This window comes from Leptonychotes weddellii, chromosome 7 (assembly GCF_054177405.1).
Source record: "Leptonychotes weddellii isolate Sample4059 chromosome 7, ASM5417740v2, whole genome shotgun sequence".
NCBI lineage: Eukaryota > Metazoa > Chordata > Mammalia > Carnivora > Phocidae > Leptonychotes > Leptonychotes weddellii.
Window position 1 is genome coordinate 92,625,691 of NC_138375.1, and position 15,663 is coordinate 92,641,353.

The following is a 15,663-nucleotide window of genomic DNA, read 5'->3' on the forward strand; positions in this document are numbered from 1 at the left end:
TTTTCTAAGTTGGAAACTCAGAATATCCCTGGCCTCCATGAGCACAGGCATTGTTGGGGAGATTTGGGTTGCATTTTGTTTATCTTTTCCACACTCACACGGTTTGCCTAGCTTGGCAGCCTGCTGGCCTGGACAATAATAAAGCTTCTGTCGAGGTGAGCAAACAGCTGATGGCACGGGGCACAGAGGGGACTCCTACAGTGGCCGCCTATAATCTGCCAGGCTGGTGGTCAGAGCAGGCGAGAACAAAAGCCAGTCTGTTTGCAGGCAAATTGGAAAATCAATGTGTTAGTTGTGTTCTCGTCTCTTTGCCTTTCTCCTGGCTGAAAGGGAGAATGCTCGTCCAGCAGTCCACAGAATCATTCCAGGCGAGTATCCATTCCAGAGACTTACCTGCCTATCATATTACCACTGGCAGTTCTGAGCAAGGGCCCAAGTTTATCTGTTTGAACTGCTTAAAACGGCATTGATAAAGAGAAATCCTTCTCAAACTCACCATCCAGAGTGGGGAGGACCCTACTATCTCAATGGTTTGAGTTGTTTATATTCTAGACAGCTAGATAACACACATACGTTTGTGTGCTCATTTCTTTTTTAACACTGGTAAGGGCTTAGAAAGGAGTTTATGTGTTGCCTGGCTGGGAAATGCAGGAACTGCAGTTTGGGCAGCATATTTCATAAAATATGTGTAGTGTTTCCCCCTTATTCCTAAATTGATTTAATATGCTCACGTAGTTGAACATGTCCTAGACATGGTTGTGTATCTGGATTACTGGGTTTTAGAGAGCAGAGATCATACCAACTAGCCCCGTTCCAGGATGAGGGAGAGAGTAGACTTATTAAAGACCCCCGAGAGTTTGTTGGCAAATGTCTCAAAGGCTGCTGTGCTGAGATGATTATATTGGATGTGTGAAGTCTTGAGTAACTTTCCCTCTAGGTTTCTAAGAAATCAAAGTGTGAGAAGAAAAGACCTTTGAGAAGATAAAATTGTTCTGTTCCCCCATGTATGAAAGTTACCCTCAGATGGTTAACAAATGACTTTAAACAAATTTTAATTTGAGCTTTGAAGGTCTAAACCTAGGTCCTGTTAGTCTTTGTTTTCTTTAAAGCCTAAATAAAAATGGTCTGCTGATCCTGAATAAGAGAAAAGGGGGTTTGGTTGGATTTGGTTACAGTGCTCTTATTTTAAAGTCTTATCAGAAAGAAAAGCCGCAACTTCTGTAGTCACTGGAGACATCCTGAGGCAGAAGATTAGATTTTAAAATGAGGTTTAGGTTTAAAATAATCTTGGGTAGAGAAGGTAATTGGCATTTTTAATTTTGTTTGTTTGTTTTTAAAGGAAAAATGGACAGACCGTAATAATCACTGCTACCCAAAACACTTCCCAGCAGCTAGCAGTACCCTGTGTCTCCTTAGCACCAACTGTTTCCCACCTCTTACTGTTGCGAAACTATGTTTGTGTACTTTGTGTTTGTAATGAAATTATTAATGCCCCAAACAGGGAATTTACAGTTCTTCATATATGTCGTAGATGTTAGCAAAATGATCAGCACGTTATAGCATTTTATACCTTTGTTGACTGAAGCTCTTTTTTTATGTGCTGAAAACCTGTGGGCCACCAACTGTGTCAGGCATCGAGGAGTCCGTGTTGGGCCGGTCAGCATGCGTCTCCTTGCCCTGCGAGCTTACAGCCCAGCAAGGCAGCACCACTCTCGTTTAGGCAGTACACCTGGTAATTCTCTTGAATTGTTTCTTTAAAAAATAAGTAAACTTTTAATTGGCCATTATGCTTTAAATCTCAGATGTTTCAGAATAACAAGGAGAGGAACTCAAGTAGCTTGACTGTTGACTTTAAAATGTGAGGGAAAGCATGAAATCCTAAAAGATACATTTTGTTTCATTTCTATGCAGAAGATCTCATTAGATCTAGTTATCTTGGGCACCTGTACAGTGCCTTTCTCTGGCTGGGTCATTTTTATCCAGAACATAATTTGGCATATTTCTATCTTTCTGCTTTTTTTTTTTTAAGTTGTATAGGTTTTTAAAAATTTTTTAAAGTAAGCTCTACCCCCAACATGGAGCTCGAACTCATGACCCCAAGATCAAAAGTCACCTGCTCCACCGACTGAACCAGCCAGGTGCCCCATCTATCTTTCTGCTTTTAAAGGGATTAATTCTGTAAAGAAAGAGAAATAATTTCCAGCAAGATGTAAGATACTCCAAAGTCTAGAGAGGGTTAAGTGACTATATCCACAAAACCTCTTCAGATCTTATTTTTGCCAAATTTCTCACCAGAGCACTAATAAATATCCTAAATTAAATACTACTTCACACTTCCTCTTTTTCTCAGCTCTTACTTTGGCAGAGAACCTGTTCAGCAGGAAACTATCCCCATAGCAGATGGCAGGAAATAGCAGGTGGCGGATTGAATAACCAGCTTCTAAAAAACACTAGTATTAGCCGTATCCTCGACTCAAATATGGCACAAAATCCTTTTGCTCCAAGTTTTTGTCTTACCTTTTTTATTTAAGAAAACAGTTGATTTTTGTAAGGAGGATCCGGAGATTGATGTGCTTCCTGAACAATTAAAGAAAAGATGGGGACTTCCCCTGCCATGATACGACATTTGATCCTGTGTCCCAGTCACAGCAGATAAACAGAAAAAGGACCACAGAGCTCTTTAAACAGCCCCTCAGAGCAGCGTCTCCTCTCTCCCTCAGTCTGTGGCAGGGACCCGCAGGCACAAGAAGTCGCCCCAACCCTGGGTATCACCAGTGTGTGCTGCACACTTGAGGCAAGAGCAGCGCTCAGAATCCCTTTCTAAGTTCCATTCCTTTGTAGGTACCATTGCCACACACGCCTCCGCTCGGGCTGCTTCGGCCTTTTAAAACCACGTGGGCAGCTACAGGAAACGAAAAGGAGACGGGAGATGGACAAACTGATGAGCTAGACTGGAGCTTTGAAGAGGGCAGTGGCGGATGTGGATCCTGGAAGACCTGGATGTTTAACTATGCTCCATTTTTATTTTTTTCTGCTTTTTTGTTTTCTTTTGGTTCGGTGAAGAGTGTCCCAGTCTCTCCTAAGTGCCATAAGAAATATCAGTATAACCCAAAGCCGATTTCCCTCTAGAGTTGCTGTGCTATTCCTTTCTTCATTTTTGCTTCATCTGTTTTATTTTAAACTTCAAAAGTGTCAGCGTCAGCCTCACATCTCTCTTCTAATGAAATGCGTATTTGTATAATGCTATGGTTAGTATTTCCCCCCAGATTATTTTTTAGAAATCTCATATTTTAAAAACAAGATGTTGAATAAGGAAGCATTAAGTAAGGAATACAGCATTTACAGTACTTTGTTATTGATAATTCTGCCTTCTTTCCCATTTTAAACTTTACAGTTAACAGGTTTTATAGTCAAATTTTTATTGACTGTTGACCTTTTAGGACTTTTGGTCACATTGACTGCACATCTATAAATATCTAAGAGAAGGACCTGCTGATGGAGGATGCATTTTGGCATTGACATTTCAGAGTTAACCCCAGTTTTCTTTCTTCTTACACTTTATTTAGATTTCGACACAGCCCCAACTGCTGGTACCTGAGAGACTGGACTATCCACACCTGGATTAGGCAGTGTTTAAAATACGGTGCACAAGACAAAGCCTTATATACCCTTGTAAATAAGGTGAGTGGTTTCCTGGTATTTGCAGCTTGTTTTCCTAAGTTTTGATGATAATACCTACTACAGTATAGCAAAGACTAGGACAAGAAATAACTTTTGATATTTATTTGCTCCCAGATAGCCTTTTTAGAATGGAATTAACTATAAGTTAATCAGTAGTTAAATGTATAAATTCCCCTAGCTGCTGCTTTTCCACACCTAGTGACTGGAAAATGACAGCTAAAAACAAAAAGTTCAGTCACAAGAATTCTGCACTGGTGGTTCATTTCAGTCTTGATCCCTAAGACTTGGATCTCTTGCCTGGTTCCCTTTGGTGATGTTAGGACATGACCATTTTGCTGGAATGTGATCCCCAGAGTATTCATACTATCCTACACAGTTTTTAAAAGTGTTCCTAATATTTTTAAAAATATTCCTAGGTTACTCAAAACATATCTGCTGAATTCCCTGACTCCTGTCCTTGAGCCGCAGAGTCCGCTATGATTAGGGCTTTTCTGAATGTTACATTACCCCAAGGGTTGAGTCTTCATTACCTTTATAGTATGAAATAAAGTACAACATAAGCAAAAATTGTGAATGTTATTTTTGTGAGTCTCAAGCTATAACCCTTTTTTGACTCATAAAAAGATTTTAACAATATTTCTGTGCAAAAATATGATCTCTTTAGTATCACTGAACCTTGTATGTTAGAATTCAAAAGGATACCATAATTTTGTTTTTTTCCCATGACTTGGGCCCAATCAGCTTAATATACATTGCAGACAGTTTATGTGTGAGATATTGCATTGGGTATAGCATTGTCTATAACAATGAGCAATATCCTTTCCTTGCCCTCAGGAAGCTTATAATTGAATAATGCAGGTAAAAAGGTTTACTGAGAAATCTAATATTAGGCCCCAGAGGAAGGAATGGATCAAATCCTGTTATCAGTTCAGAGTTTAATGACACAGATTATACTCACAGAAGAGTTCTTTGAAAACAAAACAAGAAGGGTCTAGAAAGGCATAAAAGTTTATCTCATTTTCTGCTGTTCCTAGTCATTTGGTAGAAAGAACACTGGACAAGGAGTCAGAACACCAAGGCTGTAATCGCATAAGTTCCACCAGTTGCCCATAATTTCAGGCAAATAATTTTACCCATCTAGGTCTTAGTTTTTTCAACTCTAAGTACTACGTCAGTGATTTCCAACCCTGGCTACCCATTAGAATCACACAAGACTCTTCTAAAAATTAGAGATGCTTTTCTCTACCCCCAAGATTCTCATTTAACTGACTTTTTTTTTTTTTAAAGATTTATTTATTTATTTGAGAGAGCAAGAATGAGAGAGAGAGAGTACACGAGAGGGGGGAGGGTTAGAGGGAGAAGCAGGCTCCCCGCTGAGCAGGGAGCCCGATGCGGGACTCGATCCAGGGACTCCAGGATCATGACCTGAGCCGAAGGCAGTCGCTCAACCAACTGAGCCACCCAGGCGCCCCTTAACTGACTTTTATAGAGCACAGGCTTTTGGGTTTTTTTTTTTTAATGGATTAAAAACAAAATTTTTTCAAAGAAACTTTATTTTTTTAGAGCAGTTTTAGGTTCACAGCAAAATTGAGCAGAAGATACAGAGATTTCCTGTATGCTCCCTGCCCCACACATGCACAGCCTCCCCCGTTATCAACACTGCCTCCCGCAACCAGAGTGATCCATCCGTTATAATTGATGAAGCTATATTGACACATCATGATCCCCCAAATCCATAGTTTACAGTAGGGCTTACTCTTGGTGGTATACAATCTGTAAGTCTGGACAAATGTGCAACGACATGTATATATTTATATTATTGTATCATATAGTCGTTTCACTGCCCTTAAAAGCCTTTGTGTTCTGCCTCTTCATCCCTCATTGGTATCTTTTTAAAGCTCCCACGTTGATTCTCATTTGCAGCCAGGGTTGAGGATCACTGACTGGTTGATTTTTAAGGCTCCTTCCAGCTTTAATGTTTTATCATTCTAAAATATTTTGTTTTTGCCCTGCCCCCGGGGATTAGTGCTGATTTGGATGACTGCTTTGAGAAATATAGAAACTGCCCATGAGCCACAACCTTTAAAAAATGGCTTCTAAACCCTTTTTCCATTTCAGCATATCTGAGGCATCCCATACAGCCTGCTGTAACAGTGACTCAATTCAGCAGTGATTCACAACTGGGGGGTTAGGACTGTCAGACTCTCCCCGGGAGTGGGTATTGTTTGAAAAAATTCCTCAGGTGTTTCTGGTGGTTGGTGGAGGAAGAATGGGGCAGGGTGAGGGATGGTAGTTAATCCTACTCAAGTAAGAATTTAAAACAAAAATACAACCACAGTCTAGGTCATTAGTAGTCAAACTTGATTGTGCATGAAAATCACATAGAAAGGTCACTAAAACTTCAGGTTTATGTGCCCTGTTCCCAGACATTCTGATTCTCTAAGTCTGAGGTTTAGCAATCTGCACTTTTTTCTTTTTTTTTTAAGATTTTATTTATTTTAGAGAGAGAGGAAGGAGAAGGACAGAGTGGGAGGGAGAGAGAAAACGGAGAGAATTCCACGCAGACTCCATACTGAGCATGGAGCCCAACACTGGGCTCGATCTCACAACCCTGAAATCCTGACCTGAGCCAAAACCAAGAGTTGAATGCTTAAGCAACTGAGCCACCCAGGTGCCCCAGAAATCTACTTTGTTAAAAGTACTCCTAAAGGGGTGCCTGGGTGGCTCAGTTGGTTAAGTGGCTGCCTTCGGCTCAGGTCATGATCCTGGGGTCCTGGGATTGAGCCCCACGTCTGGCTCCCTGCTCAGCAGAGAGCCTGCTTCTCCCTCTCCCTCTGCCTGCCACTCTGCCTACTTGTGTTCTCTATCTCTCGGTCAAATAAATAAATAAAAAATCTTAAAAAAATAAAATAAATAAAAGCACTCCTAGAGAATTCTGAGGCAGATGCTAAAGGGTCCACACTTTGGGAAATCTGGATTCTCAAATACTTAGCTGCTTGTGAACAGGAACTCAGTAATATTTTGGTATTTCTAGGCCTTAAAAAAACCAGTCTAAGAGTCAAGAAAAAACAAATGCTGATGTGAATGTGGCAAAAAGAGAAGCCTTGTGTACTGTTGGTGGAAATGCACATTGGTGCAGCCACTATGGAAGAGAGTATGGAGATTCCTCAAGAAATTAAAAATAGAATTTCCATATGATCCAGCAATCCCACTTCTGGGTATATATCCAAAGGAAATGAAAATAGAATCTCAAAGAGATATCTGCAACCCCCCTGTTCACTGCAGCATTATTTACAATAGCCAACCGTGGAAGCAACCTGAGTATCCATTGACGGATGAATGGATAAAGAAAATGTGGTGTGTATGTATGCAATGGAATATTATTCAGCCATATACATGGAGATCTTACCATTTGTGACAACATGAATGAACTTTAAGGTCATTAAGCAAAGTGACATAAATCAGTCAGAGAAAGGTAAATACCCTATGATCTCACTTACATGTGGTATCAAAAAAGCCAAACTCGGGGCACCTGGGAGGCTCAGTTGGTTAAGTGTCTGCCTTCAGCTCAGGTCATGATTTCAAGGTCCTGGGATCGAGCCCCACATCAGGCTTCCTGCTCGCAAGGAACCTGCTTCTCCCTCTCCTCCCTGCCCGTGCTCTCTCTCACTCGCTCTCTCTCTCAAACAAAATCTTTAAAAAAAAAAAAAAAAGCCAAACTCATAGAAACAGTGTAGAATGGTAAATTCCAAGGGCTGGGAGGTGGGGGAAATGAGGAGATGGTGATCAGAGAGTACAAACTTTCAGTCAAAAGATGAGTAAGTTCTGAGGATCTAATGTACAGCATGGTGACTATAATTAACAATAGTGTATCATATACTTGGAAGTTGCGGAGATTTTAAGTGTTCTCACCACCACCACCACACACATACACACACAAAATGGTACTTATGTGAGATGATGGATGTGTTCACTAACCTTACTGTGGCGATCATAATCATTTTACAGTGTATATGTGTATTAAATCATCAGCTTGTTCACCTTAAACTTACATGATGTTGTTTGTCAATTATAGCTCAAAAAAGTTGGAGACAAAATAAAGACCAGAAAATGCTGCGTAATGTGATAATATGTACTTCCTCGTGAGAGTCCATTTTTGCATTGATATTCTTACCTTATAAAAAGAACTGCTGAATCAGTGGAGTATCAGGGTGGGGGGTGGGAGATTGTTGTTGTTGTTTTTGTTTTGTTTTTTTATTTTGGGGTTTTTTTTTTTTTAGCCTTCATAAGATACTAGAATTGAGCTTTATTTTCCACATATCAGTTGTCTTATATCACACACCCACTCACAACTTTCCTACCCTGACCAAATTCCAGTTACCAAACCTCATGAATCACAGCTTCTATTTCACTGCCACAGATGCTGTAAAATGATAGGCAAATATCTTAAAGCTAATGGTGGCAGGTTTTGTCATGAATAATGCATAGGCATATATTATAAACTGAGTGAAAGTGGATATTTTACTCTTATTTTCCTTTTATTTTCATTACCATTACAGGTCCAGTATGGAATTTTTCCAGATAACTTTACATTCAATTTACTGATGGATTATTTCATAAAGAACGAAAATTACAAAGGTAAGAAACCAAACCCGGGTCCATTTATAATAGGGCTTCAGCTCCTAAAGGGAAGTAAATATGGGCAATTTCCCTTATTTTATTTTGTAATGACATCTCTTTATATCACTCTTTCTGTCAGAAATAGATGTGTGGTTGATTTACCATACCACTTGGCCATATAGGACAATCATATCCAGGTTTTTTTTCCTCTGAGTTTCTCAAGTTTATTTGTTCATGCCTCCTTGTGCAAAGGACAGTGAATTTAGTTAAGCAGTAAACCTGCCTGAGCTTCCATGGCTGGTTAAGATTATGGTAATGCAATTATTAGCTTGACTTTTTTTAGTATCGTTTGCTAACTTTGTTTAATTTAAATCACAGTTGTTACTCTGTGTGAAATATAAGACTATAAAATCAGTTGATTTCCTGGAAAGAGCAGTACCCTTGCTATGAAGAAAAGTCCTTTTACCTCCCCAGGCTCTTGTTTCCTCATCTGTAAAATAAGTGAATGGGTAATCTCTGAGATCTCTCTCTCTCTTTTTTTTTTATTAACATATAATGTATTGTTTGTTTCAGGGGTACAGGTCTTAACACAGTTCACAGCACTCACCATAGCACATACTGTCCCCAGTATCCATCACCAAGCCACTCCATCCCTCCCACCCCCCCTCCACTCCAGCAGCCCTCAGTTTGTTTCCTGAGATTAAGAGTCTCTTATGTCTCCCACTCTGGTTTCCTCTTGTTTCATTTTTCTCTCCCTTCCCCTATGATCCTCTGTCTTGTTTCTCAAATTCCTCGTATCAGTGAGATCATATGGTACTTGTCTTTTCTCTGATTGACTTATTACGCTCAGTGTAATACCCTCTAGTTCCATCCACATCATTGCAAATGGCAAGATTTCAATTTTTTGATGGCTGTGTAATATTCCATTGTATATATATACCACATCTTCTTTATCCATTCATCTGTTGATGGACATCTTGGCTCTTTCCATAGTTTGGCTATTGTGGACATTGCTGCCATAAACATTGGGGTGCACTTGCCCCTCTGGGTCACTACATTTGTATCTTTGGGGTAACTACCCAGTAGTGTAATTGCTGGGTCGTAGGGTAGCTCTATTTTCAACCTTTTGAGGAACCTCCATACTGTTTTCCAGAGTGGCTACACCAGCTTGCATTTCCACCAACAGTGTAAGAGGGACTTGAAAGACTAATTTTAGCCATTCTGACTGGTGTGAGGTGGTATTTCATTGAGGTTTTGATTTTATTTCCCTGATGCCAATTGATGTTGAGCACTTTTTCATGTGTCTGTTGGCCATTTGCATGTCTTCTTTGCAGAAATGTCTGTTCATGTCTTCTGCCCATTTCTTGATTGGATTATTTGTTCTTTGGGTGTTGAGTTTGATAAATTCTTTATAGATTTTTGGATACTAGCCCTTTATCTGATATGTCATTTGCAAATATCTTCTCCCATTCTGTCAGTTGCCTTTTGGTTTTGTCTACTGTTTCCTGGGCAGAAGCTTTTTATCTTTTTTTTTTTTAAGATTTTTATTTATTTATTGAGAGAGAGAGAGCATGAGAGGGAGGAGGGTCAGAGGGAGAAGCAGACCCCCTGCCGAGCAGGGAGCCCGATGCGGGACTCCATCCCAGGACTCCAGGATCATGACCTGAGCCGAAGGCAGTCGCTTAACCAACTGAGCCACCCAGGCGCCCCAGAAGCTTTTTATCTTGTTGAAGTCCCAATAGTTCATTTTTGCCCTTGCTTCCCTTGCCTTTGGCGATGTTTCTAGGAAGAAGTTGCTGTGGCTAAGGTTAAAGAGGTTGCTGCCTGTGTTCTCCTCAAGGATTTTGATGGATTCCTGTCTCACATTTAGGTCTTTTATCCATTTTGAGTCTGTTTTTGTGTGTGGTGTAAGGAAATGGCTCAGTTTCATTCTTCTGTCTGAGATTTCTTTACCCCCGAAATTCCTTGATCCTGTGCAGTTAATTTGAAGTGACTTTTCTTCACTTCCACTACCATAAGGTAGTCCAAGGAAAGATGGAGGTCGCAGCAGACTGACTGTACAGAGGAGTCTGGTGGACCCCGGCCAATGTCCGTGGGTTAGGGAATCTTATGACAGCATGCTTGTGCTCGTGGCTGTGCTGACAGTGAAGAAGGAAGGAGGAGCCTTGCCACTGTGTAAAGACACACACTGGCTTTCCCTTTCCCCCATTTCATCCTCAGGCTTGGTACTGAGGAGCCACGGGGGAGCTATGTTAGGGTAGTTACTACCTCAGGAACATGGATATGGACTGGTGGGCACTTACACGTTTATGACATCTGAGATTCCTGCCATTGGGTTCCATCCCCTCATCCCTGCACACCGCACCAATGGCCTTTCCCACTGCATCCGCACTCAGTGTTTAGGCGAGGGACAGGGCCTTCCTGCCCTGATGTGGCCACCTCTCCCCTTTGTCTCCTCTGGATCTCTGCTTTATCTTCTCTCTCAGAAGGCTTGCAGTTGTTGACTGCTGAAGAATATTTGCTGTATATTATTTTTTGAAATGTCAGTTATCCCTTCTTGTCTATTTCTTATTCAGTTTTAAACCTACATTTCCTGAATTCAAGTGAAAGGGAATTAGCTTTTGTATGTTTCTGAATCTGTGCTCCATGAACATCAGATTTAATAGTGCATCATTGGAGAATTATTAGAAGCAGTTTTCTCCCTGCCCTCTCTCTTTAAAGGGCATGGTGGAAGGGTCACAGGACTTTTTTTTCCCTAAATGCAGAGTAAATATTTAATATTGAGGATTTCTAAAAATAAAGTTTTAATGAAGATTATTATCATTTATGGCAAAAATTTAGAAAGTGTTATACTTTTTATTGTTACTGGGATAGGAAATATCAAAGTACATAAATGAATATGGAGGAAAAGTTAATTAATTATACAGGGTAATCTGATTTCACTTCCCAAGCTGAATGAAATGCAGAATATAAGTAAAAGATAAAGTAAGTTTGATTCATTTTTCATGTTTAATTTTGGATTCAGCAATGAACAGTTGAAAAACCAGATTTTTTTTAAACTGGATTTTTTAGCTTTAAATTGTGTTCTTTTAAAATACTGGTTTGTTTAGGGTTGTTGTTTGTTTGTTTTAAATCTCTTCTAGATCCTTATTTGCTACTGATTATAGTAGATGACTTTCTGGTCTATCTGAGTTTCCCCATTTGGAAAAAGAATATAGAAGTTCTTGCCTATGGCCTCATTTAAAACCATGACAACATACACAAAGCCAGCTGGTTAGGAACAGCTGCGAGTCGGTGCGAACTCTTATAATTATGATTATATGCAAAAATTGGTTAACACAGCAACTTAGTTAGTCAAAAACATTTGTTGTGCCTGTTTTATGTGCTGGCACCATATTTTAAACCAATATTAACATTCTCTAATTTAACAACAAATATTAAGGAAAAGAAATTGTCTGAACTTGATTTTCTTGGCTTCCATCTATGTTGTGGAATTTTAAGGGAAAGGAAAAATTGCTCAAGATCTGATCTGCTGTGATCAGCATTCATGTGTCAACAAACACCTTACATTGTATTTTACAGTCAGGGGTTTATCATTTATGAACGAGCATTTTCCTTTACAGTCTTGCAAGTATTTTTAAACTGAGCCTGATTATCCTTTTTATAGTCATCAGTTTTCTGTCTCTGAAATGATACCTGGGATTTAGGATCGTCTCTAGCATTTGTCTTCATTTGCCCCAGCACGGAGAAGGTTCCAGAACACAGAATGGGGCAGTCAGCCCAGCTTCTGCTCTGCTTGTCAGGGTGACCTGGAAAATATATTTGCCTCCTTTCTGTATACCTTAGCTCTTCCAGCTGATGGATGTGATGGGTTAAATTTGCTTCACAATTTATGAGGCATTTTTGTATGTACTATCTTGATGGAGTGTCCAGTAGTCTTTTTTTTTTTTTTTAAGATTTTATTTTTTATTAGAGAGAGCAAGCATGAGCTGGGGGGAGAGGCAGATGGAGAGGGAGAGGCAGACTCCCCACTGAGCAGGGATCCCAATGCGGGGCTCGATCCTAGAACCCTGAGAGATCCTGACCTGAGCCGAAGGCAGATGCTTAACTGACTGGGCCACCCAGGTGCCCCTCTCCCATAGTCTTTTGAAGTAGATGGGACAAATGGTATTTTTTTATCATCATGAGGATGATACTGGGAGAAGTTGAGAAATTAAGTGGATTATTCCATGTCCTTGAGAACATTGGTGCAAAAGCGCCAGACTTAGTACATAATAGTAAATACAACAGAAGCTAAAGACTTGAGAAAGATCTAGTTTATGGAAGAACTGGGATCAGAGCTCACATTTTTTTGCTTCTTAATTCTGTTTGTTTTTCTATCATGCCCCACTTTTTAAGTTTATAGTTAAATACAGATTTGGTGATGTTACCTAAAACTAATTCCCTCTCATTTTTACTTTGATCTTTTTGCCAGATGCTTTATCTGTGGTTTTTGAGATCATGATGCAAGAAGCCTTTGAAGTACCTTCCACCCAGCTTCTGTCACTCCATGTTTTATACCATTGCCTGGCCAAGAAGACAGACTGCAGCGTAAGTGACAGGCGGTACAGTGGTACTGAGAGCCCGAGAAGCCCACGGTGCCTCTTCAGCAGGGAGGAGGTGGCTGGAGGAGACCTCAAAATCTGGACATGCGGCCCTATGGCCCCCGAACAGCCAGGAATGAGTGCTCCTTCTGTACATTTTAGTTTCCAGTTTCTGACAGAGTGGACCTGGATTCCACTTGAAAGAATCTCAAGTGAAAGTCCTTATGCACATTTTGAAAGTTGAGCTAGGCTGAATGCCCCTCAGACATTCAGAAATGGGTACCTGATCATCAGTGACAGTTGGACTTGCATATCAAAGAAGCAGAGAGGCAGCTAACTGACCACAACCTCAGGCATTCAATGCCGATTGTTCAGTTGGCATCAGTATTTTCCTGACATTGCTCTGGTCAGTCCAGAATACCAAGTTTTGGTTTCTTCTCTTAGGTTAGTCTCTTTAATAATTGTTTACTGTTACCCTAAGAATAACAACAGTAATAACTAATATTTAAATAGTACCTACTTTACACCAGGCTGTGTTCTTGGTGTCTTAAACTTATTAATGTATTTAATCCTCACAGTTCTATGTGGATGAGAAGACTGGAGCACAGAGATGTTATATAATAGCTGCCAGGCTCATAAGGGACAAAGCCACCTTGGGAAGCCAGGCAGCCTGGGCCTGCAGTCTACCACAACTTCAGTACCTCAACTTCAAATGTAACATCAAAAAATACTCGTTTGCATAGGAACTGAAAAGGATATCTAACCCAGCTCATGTTCAAAAGAATTTATGGTCTGTTTTGCTTTTCTAAAATGAGGGTCATAGGGCGCCTGGGTAGCTCAGTCGTTAAGCGTCTGCCTTCGACTCAGGTCATGATCCCAGGGTCCTGGGATCGAGCCCCGCATCGGGCTCCCTGCTCTGCGGGAAGCCTGCTTCTCCCTCTCCTACTCCCCCTGCTTGTGTTTCCTCTCTTACTGTGTCTTTCTCTGTCAAATAAATAAATAAAATCTTTAAAAAATAAATAAATAAAATGAGGGTCATAGCCTATGGCATACCTCACATTCATTAGTTGATTAAATTTATATTGGGCAATGATTGCCTTCCATACATTGCCAAGTACTGGTTATACAATAGTAAACAGGGGCACCTGGGTGGCTCAGTTGGTTAAGCGACTGCCTTCGGCTCAGGTCATGATCCTGGAGTCCCAGGATCGAGTCCCACATCGGGCTCCCTGCTCAACGGGGAGTCTGCTTCTCCCTCTGACCCTCCCCCCTCTCATGCTCTCTCTCTATCTCATTCTCTCTCAAATAAAAAAATAAAATCTTAAAAAAAAACAAAACAAAACAAAAAAACAATAGTAAACAAACATTCCCTGCTTCCAGCCAAAGAATAATACAGGCATTCAAAGCAAAACAAAACAAATACATGAATATAAAACTATAACTATAATGAGCACTATGAAGACCTCTCGTATGACAAGCATATATTTTAGGGAGTTTTTGTTTGTATTCTACACTTAGGTTAGGAATGGCTTCTTTGAGGAAATATTTCTTGAGTTCGTATTTAAAAGATGAATAGGAATTAACTGGCTGAAGAGAGGAAGGACAATCTAAAAAGAGGAACTAACACATGCAAAAGCCCTGTGGCAGAAAGAACACGGTGAGCAGAAAGGGGCTGGAAGAGGATCGGAAGACAGTCAGTGTAGATGCAGCAGAGAGAATGGTAGGAAGGGCATGTGGTGAAGTAAGGTTGGAGAATGCAGGTCATGCTAAGCTGTATTTGTGCATCGTAAAAATAGTGAGAAGCCATTGAAAAGTTTTAAGCAGAAGGGGTAACATGGTTCAGTTTGTGTTTTGAAAAGATGCATCTGGCTGTAATGTGGGTAAGAGATTGGATTGGGGCCATGATGGCTTATGGTCAGAGCACTTGGGAGACTACATGGTTGTCTGAGCAAAAGGTAATGGTAATGTGGTGACCAGAATGTCTGGAGTTAGGAGTAGCCAGTGAACATATATTTAGGAAGCAGATAACATGATGGGGAACTGTATGTGGAGGCAGGGACGTACAGATGAAATCTTACCTCTTCAGTTTTGACTTGTGTATCTGGATGGAAGGGTTGCCATTTGTTTGCAAGCGGAACTTTGGAAAAAGACTGGGTTTTATGAGGAAAATCATTAATTTGGCTATGAACATGTTGCATTTTGAGATGCCTTTTAGACAACCAAGAGATTTCATGAGAGAAATTGGATCTTCCTGGAAAAATCTGGACTGGAGATAGAGTTTATACATCTAGGTGTAAATTTCTGCAGATGAGCCACAGAGCAAAAAGGGAAATCAGGAACGTTTTAGGTCCCAAAAACCACAGAAGGAGAGTGGTTTACAGTTTAGAATGCTTCTGAGAGGGTAGGTGAGGTGAGGACTTTTAAAAAGTTCATTGAATTTAGTGGCCTGAAGGCACTAAATTGTAACCTGTGTTTCCATAGAATAATGGAGGAGGAAAGGAAATTGGAGTGGATAGTGGAATGAGTTAAAGGTGCAAAAAGGAGACAGCTGGTGTAGGTGAGTGCTTTGGGTTTTCTAGCAGGGAAGGGGAGGGGAGAGGGGAGTGGGAGAATGAGATTTGCTTTGTATTAAGGGGAAAGGCACAAGCACAAAGTGGGAGAACCTTGCGGACCCTGGTGCAGTAGCACCTGATTTCGTCCTTAATAGTACGTACAATAGAAGCTACAGGTTTGGGAGAGACCTGATCTCTTATGTTAACACATAAATAGCTTTTCATAT

General features: G+C 40.5%; 1 protein-coding gene across 1 annotated transcript in view; it reads left to right on the top strand.

The window, feature by feature from the left end:
• MRPS27 (mitochondrial ribosomal protein S27) overlaps positions 1-15,663 on the top strand; it is an 87,140-nt gene that overhangs the window by 61,975 nt on the left and 9,502 nt on the right. The window contains exons 5-7 of the mRNA XM_081826772.1: positions 3,567-3,681; positions 8,241-8,319; positions 12,776-12,891. Coding sequence (XP_081682898.1) covers positions 3,567-3,681; positions 8,241-8,319; positions 12,776-12,891 — 310 coding nt within the window. The remainder of the gene's footprint in view (positions 1-3,566; positions 3,682-8,240; positions 8,320-12,775; positions 12,892-15,663) is intronic.